Genomic DNA, 19,022 nt, shown 5'->3' on the forward strand with positions numbered 1-19,022 from the left:
GTACTTATTGTAGTGTTTTTAAGCTAAAGTATAGTATATGGTTGTGTGGTACTAACAGTAAAAATAAAAAAGTAGTGGCTTTTTCTGATTTCTAGGCAGGTTCCTTAATCAAGCTTTTTAGGACGTTGCATACCATTACGATAGCAATTTCAGGTGTTGTGTTTTTTTTCTTATTAATTTTTATTTTGTTGCATTTTGCTACCAGAAACTGAACAGACATCGCCCAGCGCATCTGCAGATCCTGAAAGGTCAAGTAAAAGGTATAGAGATGTTTGTTTTTTGGAGTTAAAGCAGACCTTGCACTAGAATAGCAATGTTCACTTAAAGGGGTTGTAAAGGTTTATTTTTTATTTTCTAAATAGGTTACTTTAAGCTAGTGCATTTTTGGTTCACTTACCTTTTTCTTCAATTTCTCTTCTAAATGTTTCTTTTTGTTTGTTTTCTTTGTCTGAATTTCTCACTTCCTGTTCCTCCTCAGTAAGGTGTTCAGTAAGCTGTTCTAAATGACTTTCCACCGCTCAGATGATGGTGGAAAGCTTACTGAGGAGAAACAGGAAGTGAGAAATTCAAACAAAGAAAAAAAACATTTAGAAGGGGAAATCAAAGAAAAAGGTAAATGAACCAACAATGCACTAGCTTAAAGGAACCTATTTAGAAAATAAAGGACGAACCTTTACAACCCCTTTAATCAATTTAAGAGATTTGAACTTCTTGTCAGAAGGATGGCGAGGTCACTCGTTGCAGTATGAAATTTGGGAGAAAGGAAATGTAGGTGTATTAACCAACTACCCCACCCCAAAGTCTGCTTTAAGTTGATTAACATAAATGCAGGTAATCATTTTATGAATTGTCAATGAATTTTTTTTATATTTTTCCTTTCATAGGGTAAAGGTTAAAAAAAAGAGCCGGCTAATGGACAGTGATGATGAAGAGCAACCAGAAATAGATAATGGTTTGTTACTTTATCATTGATATTCATATCACAAATGCCTAGATTTACAACAAGTTGCTTAATACATAATTCATTAAAAAATAAATTGGACAAAGTTATATAACATGCAGTTTTTTGTGACAATTAAAAGTGATATATTGCATGCAAGGTTACTATTGGTTACTGTTAGATATGTACTGGTGGTTTAAAAGCTGCACAAAGTCGATCATTTTATAATGTGACAGAGTTAATTTATTTTTATGTATCTTTCTTTTTGGATGGCATCTCCCCAGCTATCTTGAGATGACTGTCCCGTACGTTAACCACTTAAGACCCGGACCTTTAGGCAGCTAAAGGGCCTGGCCAGTTTTTGCGATTCGGCACTGCGTCGCTTTAACTGACAATTGCGCGGTCGTGCGACGTGGTGCAATATTTTTAACTTTTTGCTATAATAAATATCCCCCAAAAATATATATAAAAACATTTATTTTTTTCCTCAGTTTTTGCCGATACGTATTCTTCTATCTGTTTTTAGTAAAAAAAAAAAAAAAAAACGCAGTAAGCGTTTATCAATTGGTTTGCGCACAATGTATAGCAGTTACAAAATAGGGGATGGTTTTATTGCATTTTTATAAAAATTTTTTTTTTTTTACTACTAATGGCGGCGATCAGCGATTTTTTTTTTTTTTTTTTCGTGACTGCGACATTATGGCGGACACTTCGGACAATTTTGACGCATTTTTGGGACCAATGTTATTTTCACAGCAAAAAAATGCATTTAAAATGCATTGTTTACTGTGAAAATGACAATTGCAGTTTGGGAGTTAACCACAAGGGGGCGCTGAAGGTTTAAGTGTGACCTCATTTGTGTTTCTAACTGTAGGGGGGTGTGGCTGTAGGTGTGACGTCATTGATTGTGTTTCCCAATAAAAGGGAACACACAATCAATGACGGCGCCACAGTAAAGAACGAGGAAGCTGTGTTTACACACAGCTCTCCCCGTTCTTCAGCTCCGGGGAACGATCGCGGGACTCCAGCGGCAATCGGGTCCGCAGTCACGGAGCTTGGGACCGTGTCGTGAGTGCGCGCCCGCGACCCACGTGCTTGTGCCCAGCCGTGCCATTCTGCTGACGTATATGTGCAGGAGGCGATCCTTAAGCGGTTAAGCAATACAGTCTAAAATTTAGTTCCCCGTTAACCAGGCAAAGGGTAATTACCTCAACTCCTGGTGGCTTTTAAGTTTTAGGATACCGACCTATATTTAAACTTTTCCCCTCTCACCTTCCAGGACAGCTACTTGAGAGATGATTGGCTTCGCCCTCTACAGGAAACACAAATCATATACAATTTAAAAGGCCCCTCCCTTTCCTCTGACCTTCAGTTGTTTTGTGTTTCCAGACCCTCCAGGAGCACCGACATGTTTTTTGTTTTCCTAGGTCTGGTAACTGTGGTTGGCGGACCCACCTGCTCTGGTAGCATCCAGTATTGGTTGTGGCCGAGTCCTGGATGTGTAAGCCCTTGTCTGTAATTATGGTTTTCTTCTCTGAAGACCCTCTTTGTGGATCTTTCCTGGCCCCTGCCAGAGCGGAAGCATCGACTCCATCAGGGACCAGTATTGCATCCAAACCCTCAGACCTTCCATTTGAAGGCCTGGAGGCTGAGCGGCACATCTTACAGTTGAAAGGGTGTTCAGAGAAAGTTATTCAAACTATCCTGGAAAGCCGCAAGTTGGTAACTGGAAGAATCTATGGGAACATTTAGAAAATGTTTTGTTCCTGGCAAAGGAGATCCGGTTTAGATTATTTTTCTAATCCCTGTGTTTTAGATTTTTTACACAAGGGAGTGGAGAAAGGTCTATCTGTCAGCACCCTTAGGGTTCAGGTTGCGGCCCTGTCTGTGTTTTCAGACAAGAGGCTAGCGGAAGATCCTTTAATCAGGAGGTTCCTTTCAGCCAGATCTAGACATGCTCCCAGGATAGTCAAACATGTGCATCCTTGGGATCTGTCATTAGTGCTTAACCACTTGACCACCAGGCCTATTCTGGCACTTCTCTCCTTCATGTGAAAATCACAATTTTTTTGCTAGAAAATTAATCAGAACCCCCAAACATTATATATTTTTTTTTAGCAGACATCCTAGGGAATAAAATGGCAGTCATTGCAATACTTTTTGTCACACCGTATTTGCGCAGCGGTCTTACAAGCGCACTTTTTTTGGATAAAAATCACTTTTTTGAATTAAAAAATAAGACAACAATACATTTTGCCCAATTTTTTTATATATTGTGAAAGATAATGTTACGCCGAGTAAAATGATACCCAACATGTCACGCTTAAAAATTGCGCCCGCTCGTGGCATGGCGTCAAACTTTTACCCTTAAAAATCTCGATAGGCGACGTTTAAAAAATTCTACAGGTTGCATTTTTTAAATTGCAGAGTAGGTCTAGGGCTAGAATTATTGCTCTCGCTCTAACGATCGCGGCAATACCTCACTTGTGTGGTTTGAATACCGTTTTCATATGCGGGCGCTACTCGCGTATGCGTTTGCTTCTGCGCGCGAGCTCGTCGGGATGGGGCGCTTTAAAAAAAATTTTTTTTGTTTTCTTATTTATTTTTATTTAGTTTTATAATTTTTTACACTGAAATAAAAAATAAATTGATCACTTTTATTCCTATTACAAGCAATGTAAACATCCCTTGTAATAGAAAAAAGCATGACAGGTCCTCTTAAATATGAGATCTGGGGTCAAAAAGACCTCAGATCTCATATTTAGACTTAAATGCAAAAAAATAAAAAATAAAATAAAAATGTCATTTTTTCAAATGACAAAAAAAAAATGTTTCTTTAAGAGGCTGGGCGGGACTGACGTTTTGACGTCACTTCCGCCCAGCAGAGCTATGAGGACGGGTGAAGGAGATTTCTCCTTCAGTCCCGTCCCCGCTCAGCTGCCGGACACATCCGATCCCCTCCGCCGCTACCGACGGCTCCGGTAAGCGGCGGAGGGCGCGGGAGAGCGGCGGGAGGGGGGGGGCCCCTCTCCCGCCACCGATAACGGCGATCTCGCGGCGAATCCGCCGCGGAGGCCGCCATTATCGTGTGCACCACCGCCCCCTGAAAAGATGAATATCTCGGTTGTGGCAGCAGCTGCTGCCGTTATCGAGATATTCAACTTTAAAAACAGGACGTCTTTTTGACATGGGGCGGTGGTCAAGTGGTTAATGCTCGAACAAGGGCTCAGTTTGAGCCTTTGCATGGATTTCTGATCTGCAGTCCCTTTCCTGTAAAGATCCCTTCCTGAGGATTTTAGAGGACAGGTAGCCTGATCCCTTTTATTTGCCCAAAGTTTCTTCTAACTTTCATAGGTCCCAGGAAGTAGTCCTTCCTAGTTTCTGTTCTTTCCTCCTCCGCATTTTTGGGAGAGGGTTTTGTTTTTTAGACGTAAAGAGATGTCTGCTGCTTTACTTGGAAAAATCCAGTGGATTTAGGAGTTCCTCCTAGCTGTTAGTATTGTTCAGTGGTCCCATTAAGGGGTCCAAAATCTCTATCGCTAGATGAATTAGGGAAGCTATTTGTGACGCTTACAAAGCGTCAGGTCGTAGTCCTCCTTCTAGAATTAGGGCTCATTCAACAAGATCCTTGGCTACGTCATGGGCAGAAGGAGCGGGGGCATCATGGGAAGAAATTTCTAAAGCTGCCGTCTGATCCTCCTCTCATGCATTTGTCAAACATTATAGAGTTCAGATGCTTTCCAGCCAGGACCTTTCCTTTGGTAGGAAAGTGCTTCAGGCTGTTGCCCCTCCCTAAGGTATAGTATCTTATCCTCTCAAGTAGCTGTCCTGGAAGGTGAGGGGGGAAAACCCCTGTTAGACTTACCGGTAACGGTATTTCCAGGAACCTTCCGGGACAGCGTCTATATTCCCACCCTATTTTTCTTTCACCTGATGGTGGTGTGTTTTTTTTGTTTTTTTTCCTCTGCCGAGTGCACTGTGGTAGAGGTTTACTTGATCTTCTAATTAACTGAAGGTCAGAGGAAAGGGAGGGGCCTTTTAAATTGTATATGATTTGTGTTTCCTTTGGAGGGTGGAGCCAATCATCTCTCAAGTAGCTGTCCTGGAAGGTTCCTGGAAATACCGTTACCCGTAAGTCTAACAGGGGTTTTCTGTTCCAGACTGATATCTCCTTTCCCTAGGAACTTTTGTAAACGTTATTAACCTGTTATAAACCGGTTAAAGACTGGCTCACGACGATATACGTCAGCAGAATGGCACGGCTGGTCATTTTAAATATGCGGCCGTCCCTGCCGCGAGCTCCATGCTAGCAGGACCCAGGGACTCGGTGTCCCGCAATCGGGTCACAGAGCTGCAGAACGGGAAGAGGTCGGTGTAAACAAGGCATCTTCCAGTTCTGCCTAGTGACACAGCCCTGATTGTCTGCTCCCTCTCATCGGGAGCAGCGATCAGTGACGTGTCACTCATAGCCACGCCCCCTAACAGTTAGAATCACTCCCTTGGACACACTTAACCCCTTCCTAGCCCCCCTAGTGGTTAAGATTAACCCCTTCACTGCCAGTCCCGTTTATACACTATCAGTGCATTTTTTGAGGATTGATCGCTGTATATATGTGGTCCCAAAATGGCGTCAAAAGAGTCCGATATGTCTGCCAATAATGTCGCAGTCACAATAAAAATCGCTGATCGCCGCCATTACTAGTAAAAAAAAATGTTTTTTTATAAAAATGCCATAAAACTATCCCCTATTTTGTAAACAATATAACTTTTGCGCAAACCAATCAGATGCTTATTGCGATTTTTTTTTTTTTTTTTTTTTTTTTTACCAAAAATATGTACAATACGTATCGATCTAAACTGAGGAAAAAATGTGTTCTTTATATATTTTTATTTTTTATTATAGCAAAATAAAACATATTGCTTTTTTTTTTTTTTTTTCAAAATTGTCACTCTATTTTTGTTTATAGCGCAAAAAATAAAAAACGTAGAGGTGATCAAATACCACCAAAAGTGAGCTCTATTCATGGGAAAAAAGGATGTGAATTTTGTTTTGGAGCCATGTTGCACGACCGCACAATTTTCAGTTAAAGCGATGCAGTGCCGAATCGCAAAAAGTGGCCTGGTCATTTGGCAGCCAAATGGTCCGGGGCTGAAGTGGTTAAATGGCACAAATATTTTTCTCACACAGTGACTATTTTGCAAGAATTTGGCTCTGGCATTAATAAAATGCAAGGTAAACTCCCACCGAATGATCACCAAAGATTTTGTCATTCTGCGCAGCCAAACTTGGTATCAAAACAACATAGACATGTTCATAATTTAAGGGGGAGGACTGGGCTAGGGGCATTTGCCCCTCTTGTAGTACAAATAATATATATTGGGCTGGTGGTCTTGAATGGAGATGCATTTTAAATGTGGCAAACAAACTTCTGAAGGGTTTTTCTGACTCATAAATCAGGCGGCATATTCATTGAACTAACAATGCTGATGAGTATGTATGTACAATTTTGGAATACAAGATCATTTTTTTTATCCCTACTTCATGCTGTGTAAGATGTTGCTCATATTTTGACTTAACATTTCAGCTGCTCAAGAACTTGAAGATGATCCTCTTAGCATTTCCTCTGCAACTGATTCCCGGGATAACAGGTAAGGCTGAAATCTGGACCTGAAGAGTCTTACTTTGCCAAACCTTTCTGGAAGCTTATTCCCTGATGAAAAATGTCTAGAAGATTTAATTTAAAATGGCAGCAGCTAGAGGAGCATTAAAAAAGTATACCCTTTCAACACTTATAAAAATCTCAGCAGTGTTCACCAATATGTTTCAATCAGGTTATGTAATTAAATTTATTGTAAACTTTACAAAAAAAATACTTTTATCATTCATTGGAGAGACACAGCTCTGATGATATTAACTGCTTCCCATTTGACACCCTGCATACCTCCTATGGACCAGAAAAGATTTTTCTTTATTTTTGCTATGAACCTGTTTTTGTTGGCAATAACTTTATTACTTAAGATAACAACCTAGTAACGCATATACAATCCCCAAATGTTTTTTTTAACACTGTGTAGAATCTACATAAAATAGAATGTCATGATTTGCAAACCTCAAACTCATATTTTATTTACAATAGAAAACATATCAAATGTTTACAATGAAAAAATTTACAGTTTTTAAGAAAAAAAAAAGGGGGGATTTTGAAAAGTGATGGTAGCAGCAGGTTTCAAAAGTTGGGACAGAGCAACAACAAGCTGGCAAAGTAAGTGTTAACAACAAGGAAGAGCTGGAAGAGCATTTTGCAACAAATTGGGTTAATTGGCAACAGGTCATTAACATGATTGGGTATAAAATGAACATCTTAGATAATCATGCCACGTACACACGGTAGTTTTTCAGCATGAAATAAACAACATTTTTTAAAACGTCATTTAAAATGATCGTGTGTGGGCTTCACATCGTTTTTCGGCTTCTAAAAAACAAAAAAATTCGAACATGCTGCATTTTTTCATGTCGTTTTTCGTGTTGTAAAAAATGATCGTGTGGGCAAAAACTACGTTTTAAACCCGCGCATGCCCAGAAGCAAGTTATGAGACGGGAGCACTCATTCTAGTAAAACTACCATTCATAATGGAGTAAGCACATTTATCACGCTGTAACAGACAAAAAATTGCGAATAGTCTTTTACTAACACGGAATCGGCTAAAAGCAGCCCAAAGGCGAATAGAACTTCCCCTTCAGAGTGCCGTCGTACGCGTTGTACGTCATTGCGCTTTGTTTATCATTTTTCAAAAACGATGGTGTGTGGGCAACGTCGTTTTTAATGATGAACGTGGAAAAACATAGTTTTTTTTCATGATGAAAAACGACCGTGTGTACGCGGCATTAGAGTGTCTAAGAGGTACAGGTACAGATAGGCAGAGATTCACTAATATGTAAAAAAACTGCATCTAAATATTGTCCTATAGTTTCAGAATAATGTTCCTCAATGTAAAATTGCGAAGACTTTAAATTTATTATCAGCTACCGTACATAATATCATCTAAAGATGCTGAGAATCTGGATAACTCTCTGTGCAAGGAACAAGGCCAAAACACAATATTGGATGCCTGTGATCTTTGGGTCCTCAGACGGCACTGCATTAAAAATGGGCACGATTCTGTATGGGTTTAGGAATACTTCCAAAAATCACAGTCTGTGAACACAGTTCACTGTGCCATCCAGCTGTATCATGCACAGAGGCCATATCTGAACATGACCCAGTAACACCACCGTCTTCTGTAGGTCAGAGCTCATTTAAAATTACCTGTTTCAAAGTGGAAAACTGTGTTCTGTGGTGAGACAAATCAAAATTTGACATTCTTTTTAGCAACCATGGGTGCCGCATTCTCCGGACTAAAGCGGAGAGGGACCTTCCAACTAGTTATCAGCACTCATGGGGTTGTATTGGGGCGTATTAAAAGGGCAGCTTGCACTGGAAAGGCACTATCAATGCTAAAAGATATATCCAGGTTTTAGAGCGGCATTTGCTCTCACCCAGATGACATATTTTCAAGGAAGGCCTTGCATATTTCAGCAGGACAATGCTAAACATTTTGAAACCAAATATACGACAAAGGCCAAGAAATGTTGAGCAGTTAGAATCCTATATCAGGCAAGAATGGGACATTCCTCTCCCAAAACTCCAGCAACAGGTCTCCTCAGTTCCCAGATGCTTACAGAGTGTTGCTAAAAGAGGAGGAAATGCTACACCAAGGTAGACATCGCCCTGTCCTACGTTTTTTGAGACGTGTTGCTGCCATCAATTTCAAAGTTATCTTTTTTTTTTTTTTCTTAAAATTATACATTTTCCCAACTTTAAACATTATAAATTTTTTCTACTGTGAAAAAAATATGGGTTTATGAGATTTGCAAATCCATTGCATTCTGTTTTTATGTAGATTTTACATAGCGTCCAAACTTGCTGACCAACATATATATATATTAAAACTTTGTCTTGTCAGCAAGTGGTTTTTCTGCTCTTCAGCTCCTCTCCTGAACTCACATTTGATGTTTATTTTTTTCCCTTCTTCTAAACACCTACGTTATCTGTGCATGGACACATGGTCTAACATAGAGGCGCTTGTAAAATATGTTTTTCGTTTGTCCTGCCCCAACTTAGCCACTTTCGTCTACAACAGTCTTCCTCCCTAGACAAGCTTGCAGCCCTCACTACACGCAGAATCATGCCCCGACCAATACAGCCCTGGCAAACGGATGACACCAGAAGTCTCAGAAAATGTAGCCACACTCTTGAGCTTCTGCGGACTAAGTTCTGGGAAGATTTCAACCAATATAAATCTGCCCTCCTAAAATACAATTTATGCCTCCATACTGCCAAACAGACCTATTTTATCACACTCATTAACACCTTCTCATCCAATACCGTCAACTCTTCTCAACCTTTAACACTCCTTACTCTGTCCTCCACTGCCTCCACCCTCTAATTCACTCCCTGCCCAGGAGATCGCCAATAACTTCAAAAATAAGATTGATACAACTTGTGGGGCGATATGTGGGGAGATCTCCAATGCTCAGAAACCTCCCCCACTCAACACCCCTTGTCCATGGATACAATAATTACTTCCCTCATTCAACCCTGCTAGTATTAACAAGGTTGCTAAACTTTTATCTTATGCCAATCTAACTACCTGCCCCCTGGATCCTGCTCCCTTGCAAGATGCTACACTCACCCTCTGACTCGATTCTACACTCTCTAACTCACATTTTCAACCTCTCCCTCTCTAGCGCATGTTTTAGGCTGGGTTCACACTTTTGCGGTGCGAATTCTAGCTCTCATCTCTGCAAAGTGATGAAAGAGCTGTTCAGCAGATCACCTCCATTTTAGCTGCAAATTTGGAGACCTGGGAGAGGGGAGGGGGGGGGGAGTGTAGTGAGGAGAAGGAGAGAAATCCTGATGAGAACTGAACACATCTGCGAATCAGATGCGTGCCCATAGAAGATAATGGGCCTGAATTCGCACCTGAGCCACACCGCAATGCCTAGAAAACGCACACGCTTTTTGGGCAATGCGCAGTGCGAATTCACCGCACATATGTGAACCAGCCTCATTAAAATCAATGTATTTTATAATGTTATGCGAATTGGATGCGGTTTAATCTGCAACCAATTCGCATAGGTGTGAACGGGGCCTTAGAGAGTTTGGGAAGATGCCACAAGTCACCCCTCATACTTAAAAAGCCTTCACTGGACCCCACAAATCTTAACCTACGCTCCATCTCCTTACTCTCCTTCTCCTCCAGACTTCTTGAAAGACTGGTCTACAACTGTCTAAGTGACCATGAGCAAACTTCTTGATCCCCTTCAATCCGAATTTCGCCCTCAACACTCCACGGAAACTGCTCTCCTTACCTACTAATGACTAAAACCAACAGATACTATTCTGTACTACATCTCCTGGACCTCTCTACTGCCTTTGACACAGTGGACCACCCACTCCTTTGGTCTCAGTGACTGTTTTCTTGCTAGTTCTCATCCTACCTATCCCACCGCTCTGTCAGTGTCACTTACAACTCTACTTCCTCCTCTCCTCTTCTTTTCTCTGTCGGGGTCCCCCAAGTTTCTGTTCTTGGACCTCTCCTTTTTTTTAATCTACAGCACCTCCCTGGGTCAGCTGATTGCCTTCTATGGCTTTCAATATCCATCTCTACTTACTAACAGACATATCAACCTGGATGTTGCATCCCTTTCTCAAACTCAACCTATCCAAAACCGAGCTCATGATATTTCCTCCCCATGTGCCACTTCCCCTCATTTCTCTGTCAATCTTAATGGCTCAACTATCAACTTGTCCCCCCACGCCAAGGTCCTAGGTATAATCCTGGACTCCGAACGAACCTTTTGCCACTACATCCGATCGCTATCCAAAATGTCCTGCCTCAACTTCCGCAACATCTCCAAGATATGCCCCTTTCTAACCAGTGTCAACACAAAGCTTCTAATCCACTCCCTGGCCATCTCTCACCTCTACTACTGCAACTCCCTTTATACTGGCTTACCTCTAAATAGGCTATCTCCATCATGAATGCTTCTGCCAGGCTCATCCACCTTACAAACCGCTCTGTGTCTGCTATACCCCTCTGTAAATTTTTCCATCGGCTGCCACTCAACCAACCAATTAAACTAAAGATACTAACAATAACTTACAAAGCCATCCACAACCTGGCTCCAGCTACATCACTAACCTAGTCTCAAAATGCCAACCTAACTGTTTTCTTTACTCCTCCCAAGACCTCCTGCTCTCTAATTCCCTTGTCATCTCATCTCATGCTCGCCTCCAGGACTTCTCTAGATCCTCTGGAATGCTCTACCCTGATCTGTCTGACTTTCTCTTACTCATCTCTTCAGAGAAGCCTATCTGGCCCGCACCTAACAACTGTGCATTAATTTTCTCCATCAGCACATCCCCCACAGTTATTACCTCTTGTATATTTTGACCTTTCCTCTTAGATTGTAAGCTTTACCAAGCAGGTCCCCCTCTGATTACTACTAAGTGTATTGTATTTGTACGATCTACCCTCAAGTTGTAAAGCCCTGTGTAAACTGTTGGCACTATATAAATACTGTATAGTAATACAGAGAACCACTTTATAAAACCAACCTGATGAAGCTTACAATGGCTTTTTTTTACAGACCAAAGCTAGCCACCAAAAGAAGTCGACTGTTGGACAGTGATGATGAGGAAGCAGGAACTGGACATAAAGGTTTCTAGTCTTGCATACTGAACATACGGTTTGGCTCCTGCTTCTGATTAATCATTAAGCTTGTGTATATTTTATTACCCTTTAGGGGAGAAATCTGTTGGAATTACAAAATCAGCCTCCGATTCAGAGCCTGAGGATGATGTTCGGCCAACTAAGAAAAAACGGCTACGAATTGATGACGATGAAGATTAAATCGATAGTTCAGGGAGAACGCACCTTATATTTACAAGCTGTTTTCATTTTTATCAGTGGCATAATATCAAAGAAATAACGTGGACTTGCTGACAACCTGAGCAGAATCTTCAGAAATGCTAAGTGCTCTCTACGCTGGAATTAAGTCAGTGGTTTGAATTGTTTATAAAAGATGGACATTCTAGGTTTTAAGCTATTTTCTTGGACTATGTACACTCTTACTTATCTGACTGCATGGTAGAAAAGATTTCCTGATTTTATAATTTACAGTTATAGGTTAAATATTAAGCATATATAATAAAATTGTGCATAAATACTTTGCATTTGTGAATCCCTTATTTGTGTATCCGTGTTTTACAATGCCTTATTCTGAACAGATCTCTGAAAAAGTGTGTAAATAGGTGTGCACATTGTTCCACTTTTGTCCATTGGGAGGCACAGGTTTCTAAAAACGACTGTATTTCTGTCTACGGGAAGTATCTTCGCTATGGGCTGTAACCCCTACTACATCCACCATGCTTAGTTTTTTGCTAGTGTTCTGAGGAGGTGGATGTCTTTCCCAGCTCTGCTAACTTAAGACTTTTTTTTTTTTGTGTGTGTGTGTGTGAATTTCATGGATTCTTCAGTCAGTGGCTGCTAGTTAATTCGGACTGACCTGCCTAGTCACAGAGTCTTACAATTGCTGCCAGTGTGCTCTTGGATCTTGCTGTGACAGCCCATCTGAGCCTGGAAGTGCCCTCTGGATACCGCGTCTCACATTGTAGTGCTTTCCAGCTTCTATCTGGTTTGTCACTATGAAACACTTTCTGTGTCCAAGTCCCTTTGACTTACATGCCACAGCATGAAAAGGGTTAAGCTAGCGTACTGGTGCTGTTGGCATCTAGCAGTATTTAATGTCAAATGCACTCTTCACCTTCTTCTCTCTTAGCGTGCTACAAAGAAGGATAACTCTGCTGCTCTTGCCTTCAAGAGACATTTGGAACACTAACCTGTGTTTGCTGCCTACCTGCAGTGGTTCTTGATCATTTAGAGCTCAACCGGCCAGTCTTAAGCCAGCTATCCAAGTTTTGTGAGTACACCTCGCTTCCCACCGTAAGCCAGTTATGTGTCTTTTGCTATTGCAGTTGCACCATGTCTAACTGTATTTACAGGGGGGATTGCCTAGTAGACATGGATGACCCCAGCCTGCATGCTTCCCTTGGGTCCTGCTCTGCCTGCATTGCTTTCTTTCATAGTGAAAAGGACCACCACAGCAGTAAACCCTTTAATTTGTTTTGGCCTCAGACTCTTCTACTAGGGATGTCCCGATACTAGTATTTGTACTTGTAACTCCCCCCAAAGCCGCACCGATCACCGCTGACTGTGCCTGTATCGTCCTCCGTGCTGCTCTCCCCCTCCGGCTTCGTGTCCCCCTCCGTGCTGTTTGTCCTCCTCCGTGCTGCTCTCCCCCTCCGGGTCCTTGTCGTCCTCCGTGCTGCTCTTCCCCACCGGGTTTGTGTCCCCCTCCGTGCTGTGTCCTCCATGCTGCTCTCCCCCTCCGGGTCCTTGTCCCCCTCCGTGCTGCTGCCTGTGCTCAGTGTCCCCCTCCATGCTGCTGTCCGTGCTGTGTGTCCCCCTCTGTGCTGCTGTCCATGCTCCATGGCCCCCTCCATGCTGTGTGTCCCCCCCTCCGTGCTGCAGTCCGTGCTCTGTGTCCCCTTCCAGCTGCTGTCCCCCTCAATATCCTCCTCCATCCCCTCGATCTGTCCAGATGGAGAGCTAAATCTGGCTCCTACCTATTCCGAATGTACAGAGTCAGTGATCACGGACTCTGTTCATTCACATAACTGAGCATCGTAACCTGTGTTTACGATGCTTCAGTTTATGAATGGAGAGGAGCTTCTCTCCATTTATTTTAGCTGAGGCTGCAGAGAAAGGGACTGGGGAATCTGTGTCCTTAGTCCCTTTCTCTGTCTCAAAGGGGAGATGTCGGGTGTCTGTTAAGACCCCTGATATCTCACCAAAGACCCCCAACAGGGCTGATATTAAAAAAAAAAAAAAAAACTGACACGTGCCACTTTCAGTGCACTTGTAGTGCAAAGTGGATTTGCCTTTCATAAATAACCGCCAATGTCAGAGCAGCGACATCCCAACTAAGAGGAGGGTAAATAGTACATGCCAAATCACCCCAGGGGACTAGGCGGTCAGTTGTCTCTATACCTTGTGTTTTGCAGTTTGGATTTAAGAAGAAAAGAGATGGGGGGGTGAGGGGGTGGGAGGTGAGAGTATGGAGACAAATCGAGCCTGCGTCCTCCCTCTACCTCCCCCGACTCGGCAACCAGCAAAGTGACCTCCGTATGCCACAAGATGACAGGAGGCAATTTATTCTAATATTGATGTAATAGCTACTTGATGATGGATAGTTTGTTTTACTGTATGGCGTACGATGTACAATAAATATTATAGTTTTTAACAGGATATATTCGTTCATATACTTCTTCGAGTGCCATACTGTGCCTTGAAAAAGTATAAAAAAAAAAATCTGTTGCTGCCCCTACCTATGACTGGTCTTTACAGCAAGGAGCATTGGAAGGGCAGACGCATGTCAACAAACACACAGAATAACCAAGCTCAACTTACCAACCAATCAGCAACCAACCTAATTCACCTGTCTAACAGTGCGTTAAAAACAGGGGTTTGCTGGATAGACTTTGTGCTGGTCAGAGGGCACTTACAAATGTGAGTTGGCATTTCATGTTTACATATTATGCTTTTATACGAAATAAATATATTACCCAATGATGGCACCTTTTTTATTATACGAGTGAAAGAGGACATACAGGATTCCTGGATGGTTAAAAAGGTCAAGGTTGGAGTGGATGGACATGCTCTGTATTGGAGGAGTTCTGGTGAGTTAATGGTGGAAGATATACTTTATAGTGGTGTGGAATTTGGAGTGATCACGGATTCATTTTATTTTATTTTGCACAAGTGTATTTCTATACATTTTTTAGGTTTGCAGTTGTGCCATACGCTTTTCATTTTCAGATGATATTCAAAGCATGTTTTTTTTTTCTAATAACCTAACCTTGCTTTAAACTTCTCTACAACTTTATCCCTGACTTGTCTGGTGTGTTCCTTGGCCTCCATGATGCTGTTCGTTCACTAAGGTTCTCTAACAAACCTCTGAGGGCTGCACAGAACAGCTGTATTTATACTGAGATTAAATTACACACAGGTGGACTCTATTTACTAATAAAGTGACTCCTAAAGGCAATTGGTTCCACTGTATTTTAGTTAGGGGTTTCAGAATATGGGGGCTGAATATAAATGCATGGCACACTCTTCACATATGTATTTGTAAAAAAAAACGCATTTATATTTTTTTCCACTTCACAATGATGTGCCGCTTTGTGTTTTGTCTATAATATAAGATCCCAATAAAATTTAAATTACGTTTTTGGTTTTAACATGTGGAAAATATCAAGGGGTGTGAATACTTTTTCAAGGCACTGTAAAATGTTGCTTTACAGTGATTTTCGTTTGTTCTTTCAACACTGGACTGACCATGAGAGCAGTCTCAGACAAAGCCCAGGCATATGTTGACCATCGGGGATGGACAAAAAACCTGGCTGTGGCAAAGAAAGTCGAGCTAATGCTGACTTCTCCACCGTGTACATTCCTGGTGTGGAAATTTGTCAGGCAGTTCCTCAGCCTGGCAAAAAATGAATACTGCGCTATTTAAATAAATTGTCAAGCGGCAACTAGAAATGTTATACAACACCTTAGAACAATTATAAAAAAAGAAAAGGCTGCACTATAAATGATCCTGTGTGACTTCTGCAACCATATTATTACTAAGTGCACTCACAAATCATGTGAAAGTGAAAAGAAAAAATTGATACTGGACCATATATGAGACCAAAGCCTAATATTCAAAAAAAATGGTCTATCCGACCTCAATCTATGTGACAGTGAATATGATAAACAAAATAATATTAACGAACTCCAAGACCAAGTAAGGGTCAAATGGAGAAAATAAATAAGGATCAAATGAAAAGATATAGTGAAAAGGATCTCAGTCCGTGTATAAAAATAAAAAAAATATGAAACACCAGTCCTCAGTGTTAGCAGTAACAGTCAATAACGATGGAAATAGATGGCAAAGGAAAATATCCATATGACTTAAACCTCCACGGTGAAAAAACAAATCCACAGCATTCGGAAAGAAGTGATAGAAAAGGGCCTCCACCTGGGTACACACTGCCGCTTACCAAAACGTTGTGATCTCTTAATTACAGGAGATCAGTGCACGCATATGGCTAATAACGCAGCCTGGGGGTCTCTGTGTTATGCAGTAAACGCCTCAGCTTCCATTAATGTATGTCTCGTATAGGATAATCAAAGAGGGGGGGTGGGTGCGAAGGGATAGTTGCTGAAGCTAAGCCTAAAGCATACCCACCTAATTGGTATGTGGACTATCTCGGTACTGATAAAACACATGATAAACAGTGTTACATAAAAAGTATAAAAAAGGGGTATTTTATTACAATAACATTTTCAAAAATGTACAGTAATGCACGTCAGAGATTGATCGGGGTCTCTACTAGTTTCACGGGAATACCGCTTCTTCAGGAGAACCAATCTACAGAATAAATCATACAGTAAATACATATAATACAATTCAGCAATGAAGTAAATGGTATATAGAAAAAAAGATACCTTGCCCGATGAGTAGTGCAATAGGCGCGGAAGCCAGGTTACCCAAGCTAATCCCCCCCCCCCCCCCACGGCGGACCAGGGGGATTGTGCGTCGATCTCTGGGTATAAAGCATATAATTAATTCGGGAGCCAATGTATGGACCCATTGAAAGATGGAAGGGGGGGGAGAGGAGGAAGGAAGAGGGGAAATGAGGGGGGGAAAGGGGGGTAAGGTGGGGGGAAAAGAAGGGAGAGGGGGAGAGTAAGGGAGCAGAGGGGGAAAAGGGGGAGGGGTGGACGGTAGTGTAAGGCAAGGGGAGAAAGGAAAAGGGGGGGTTGGAGGAAGGTGGGAAGGGAGAAGGAAAAAAAGGCGGGGGAGGGGAATTGGAAAGACAGGGGGAAAAGGGGAGAGGGAAGAAAGGAAAGACCCTGGGGATGTCAATGGGACTTACCACAGTGGTTTACGTCTGTGGATACATTGGAAGCCATAATCATAATAAAGGACAGATTGAAAAGGGAAAAGCGGCTGGTACAGATACACAGGGATCAAAGGGGCTACAAAGTCCAGTGTAGATGTAGCTACACAGTGTTGTGTCATCCATGGAGGTATCCATATCCATGACATAGAATGCAGGGTAATGCATGGACTGAAGAAAGAGGCACCTGTGGCGATCCCCTGTGTATCACCAAACGCAACCCCAGTGTCCGTGCCTCAATAAGGAGGTCACCAAAAACGAGATCCACGCAGCTCATCCTAGGGTGGAAGCCCATTAAATGAGCTCCCCAACCAGAGCACGCTTAAACGGCGTCGTCCCCGAGTCTGCTTCCTCGCACAACGCTGGTGCGCATGTGCGATCAAGCCAAGCCAGGGGGTGGGAGGCCCCGAGCTAGGGAGGAGCAAGAGGGGATGGGCTGAGAGGACATTCCCGCCAGGGGAAACACAAGTCCGCCGCTAGTGGGGGGGGGGGCACCGGCAGCTGGAAACCGCATTGCATACTCATGGGATGCTAAATACAAGAAGGGGAAGGAAAGCGAGAATATCATCAAATAAAATTATGGTTACAATCATAAAGGTAGTGGGGGTATAGGTCCCACAAATTGATTACTATAATATAGTGATCCTTCCTTCCAACCCCCCCCCCTTCCTCCCTATGCCTTACACTACCTTCCACCCCTCCCCCTTTTTCCCCCTCTCCTCCCTTACTCCCCCCTCTCCCTTTTTCCCCCACCTTACCCCCCTTTCCCTCCTTCCTCCCCCCCTTCCCCTCATTTCCCCCCTTCCTTCACCCCCCCCTTTCTCTACCCCTTTCCTTCCTCCTCTTCCCTTCCCCCCCCCCTCCCCTTCCATCTTTAAATGGGTCCATACATTGGCTCCCCAATTAATTATATGCTTTATACCCAGAGATCGACGCACCATCCCCCTGGTCCACCGTGGGGGGATTAGTTTGGGTGGCCTGGCTTCCGCGCCTATTGCACTACTCATCGGGCAAGGTATCTTTTTTTCTATATACCATTTACTTCATTGCTGAATTGTATTATATGTATTTACTGTATGATTTATTCTGTAGATTGGTTCTCCTGAAGAAGCGGTATTCCCGTGAAACTAGTAGAGACCCCGATCAATCTCTGACGTGCATTACTGTACATTTTTGTAAATTTTATTGTAATAAAATACCCCTTTTTTATACTTTTTATGTAACACTGTTTATTGTGTTTTATCAGTACCGAGATAGTCCACATACCAATTGGGTGGGTATGCTTTAGGCTTAGCTTCAGCAACTAACCCTTCGCACCCACCCCCCCCCCCTCTTTGTTTTTCCAATATAACTGGATGATGGTACGTTTTATTTATATTATGATTTTCTACCTGAGGCTATACTCCCACTTTTGTCTCGTATAGGATATTGTGTACAAGTTTCACCACATAAGGACAAAGAAAGACTGACGTAGCATAAAACCCATTTTACAGTTTAATAGAATGACGAATGGACACTTACAGTTAAGAAGTTTTAAAATCAGCATGTAGAATGCGACACAATCGAGCCGTCTGGCTCTTCGATTTGGCAGCCTGTATCTTCCGGGTATAGCGCACAACGCTAGGACGTCAGAACGTCGTGTCTCCCGTGGATGTTTAAGTCGTATGGATATTTTCCTTTGCCATCTATTACCATTGTTATTAACTGTTACTGCTAACACTGAGGACTGGTGTTTTCATATTTTTTTTATATTTTTGGAGTTTCTCAGCCTACTGCGTCTATACCCAGGAGAGTGATCTACAAACCAATATGTGTTCCAGGGCTGTTGTCTTCGGGGAACTCCAGACATGGATTTCTTAATGTCTCTGTTCAACCATAAACTGGACAGGTTTGTTTCTGTGTCCTGGCATCCACTAGTGAACACAGTGGATGCATGATGGGTTCTGAGATTTTTACAGCCTGATCTAGGA

At 42.3% G+C, this 19,022-nt stretch overlaps 1 protein-coding gene across 2 annotated transcripts in view; it reads left to right on the top strand.

Annotated features, from left to right (window-relative positions):
• Nucleotides 1-12,217, top strand: part of TIMELESS (timeless circadian regulator) — a 189,821-nt gene extending 177,604 nt beyond the window's left edge. For both annotated transcript variants that reach the window (XM_040341046.1, XM_040341047.1), the window contains exons 29-33: nucleotides 206-260; nucleotides 885-952; nucleotides 6,526-6,589; nucleotides 11,634-11,704; nucleotides 11,790-12,217. In XM_040341046.1, coding sequence (XP_040196980.1) covers nucleotides 206-260; nucleotides 885-952; nucleotides 6,526-6,589; nucleotides 11,634-11,704; nucleotides 11,790-11,896 — 365 coding nt within the window. In that variant the 3' untranslated portion in view covers nucleotides 11,897-12,217. The remainder of the gene's footprint in view (nucleotides 1-205; nucleotides 261-884; nucleotides 953-6,525; nucleotides 6,590-11,633; nucleotides 11,705-11,789) is intronic.
• The last annotated feature ends 6,805 nt before the right edge of the window (nucleotides 12,218-19,022 follow it).

The sequence above is a fragment of the Rana temporaria genome, chromosome 2 (assembly GCF_905171775.1).
Source record: "Rana temporaria chromosome 2, aRanTem1.1, whole genome shotgun sequence".
Taxonomy (NCBI): Eukaryota; Metazoa; Chordata; class Amphibia; order Anura; family Ranidae; genus Rana; species Rana temporaria.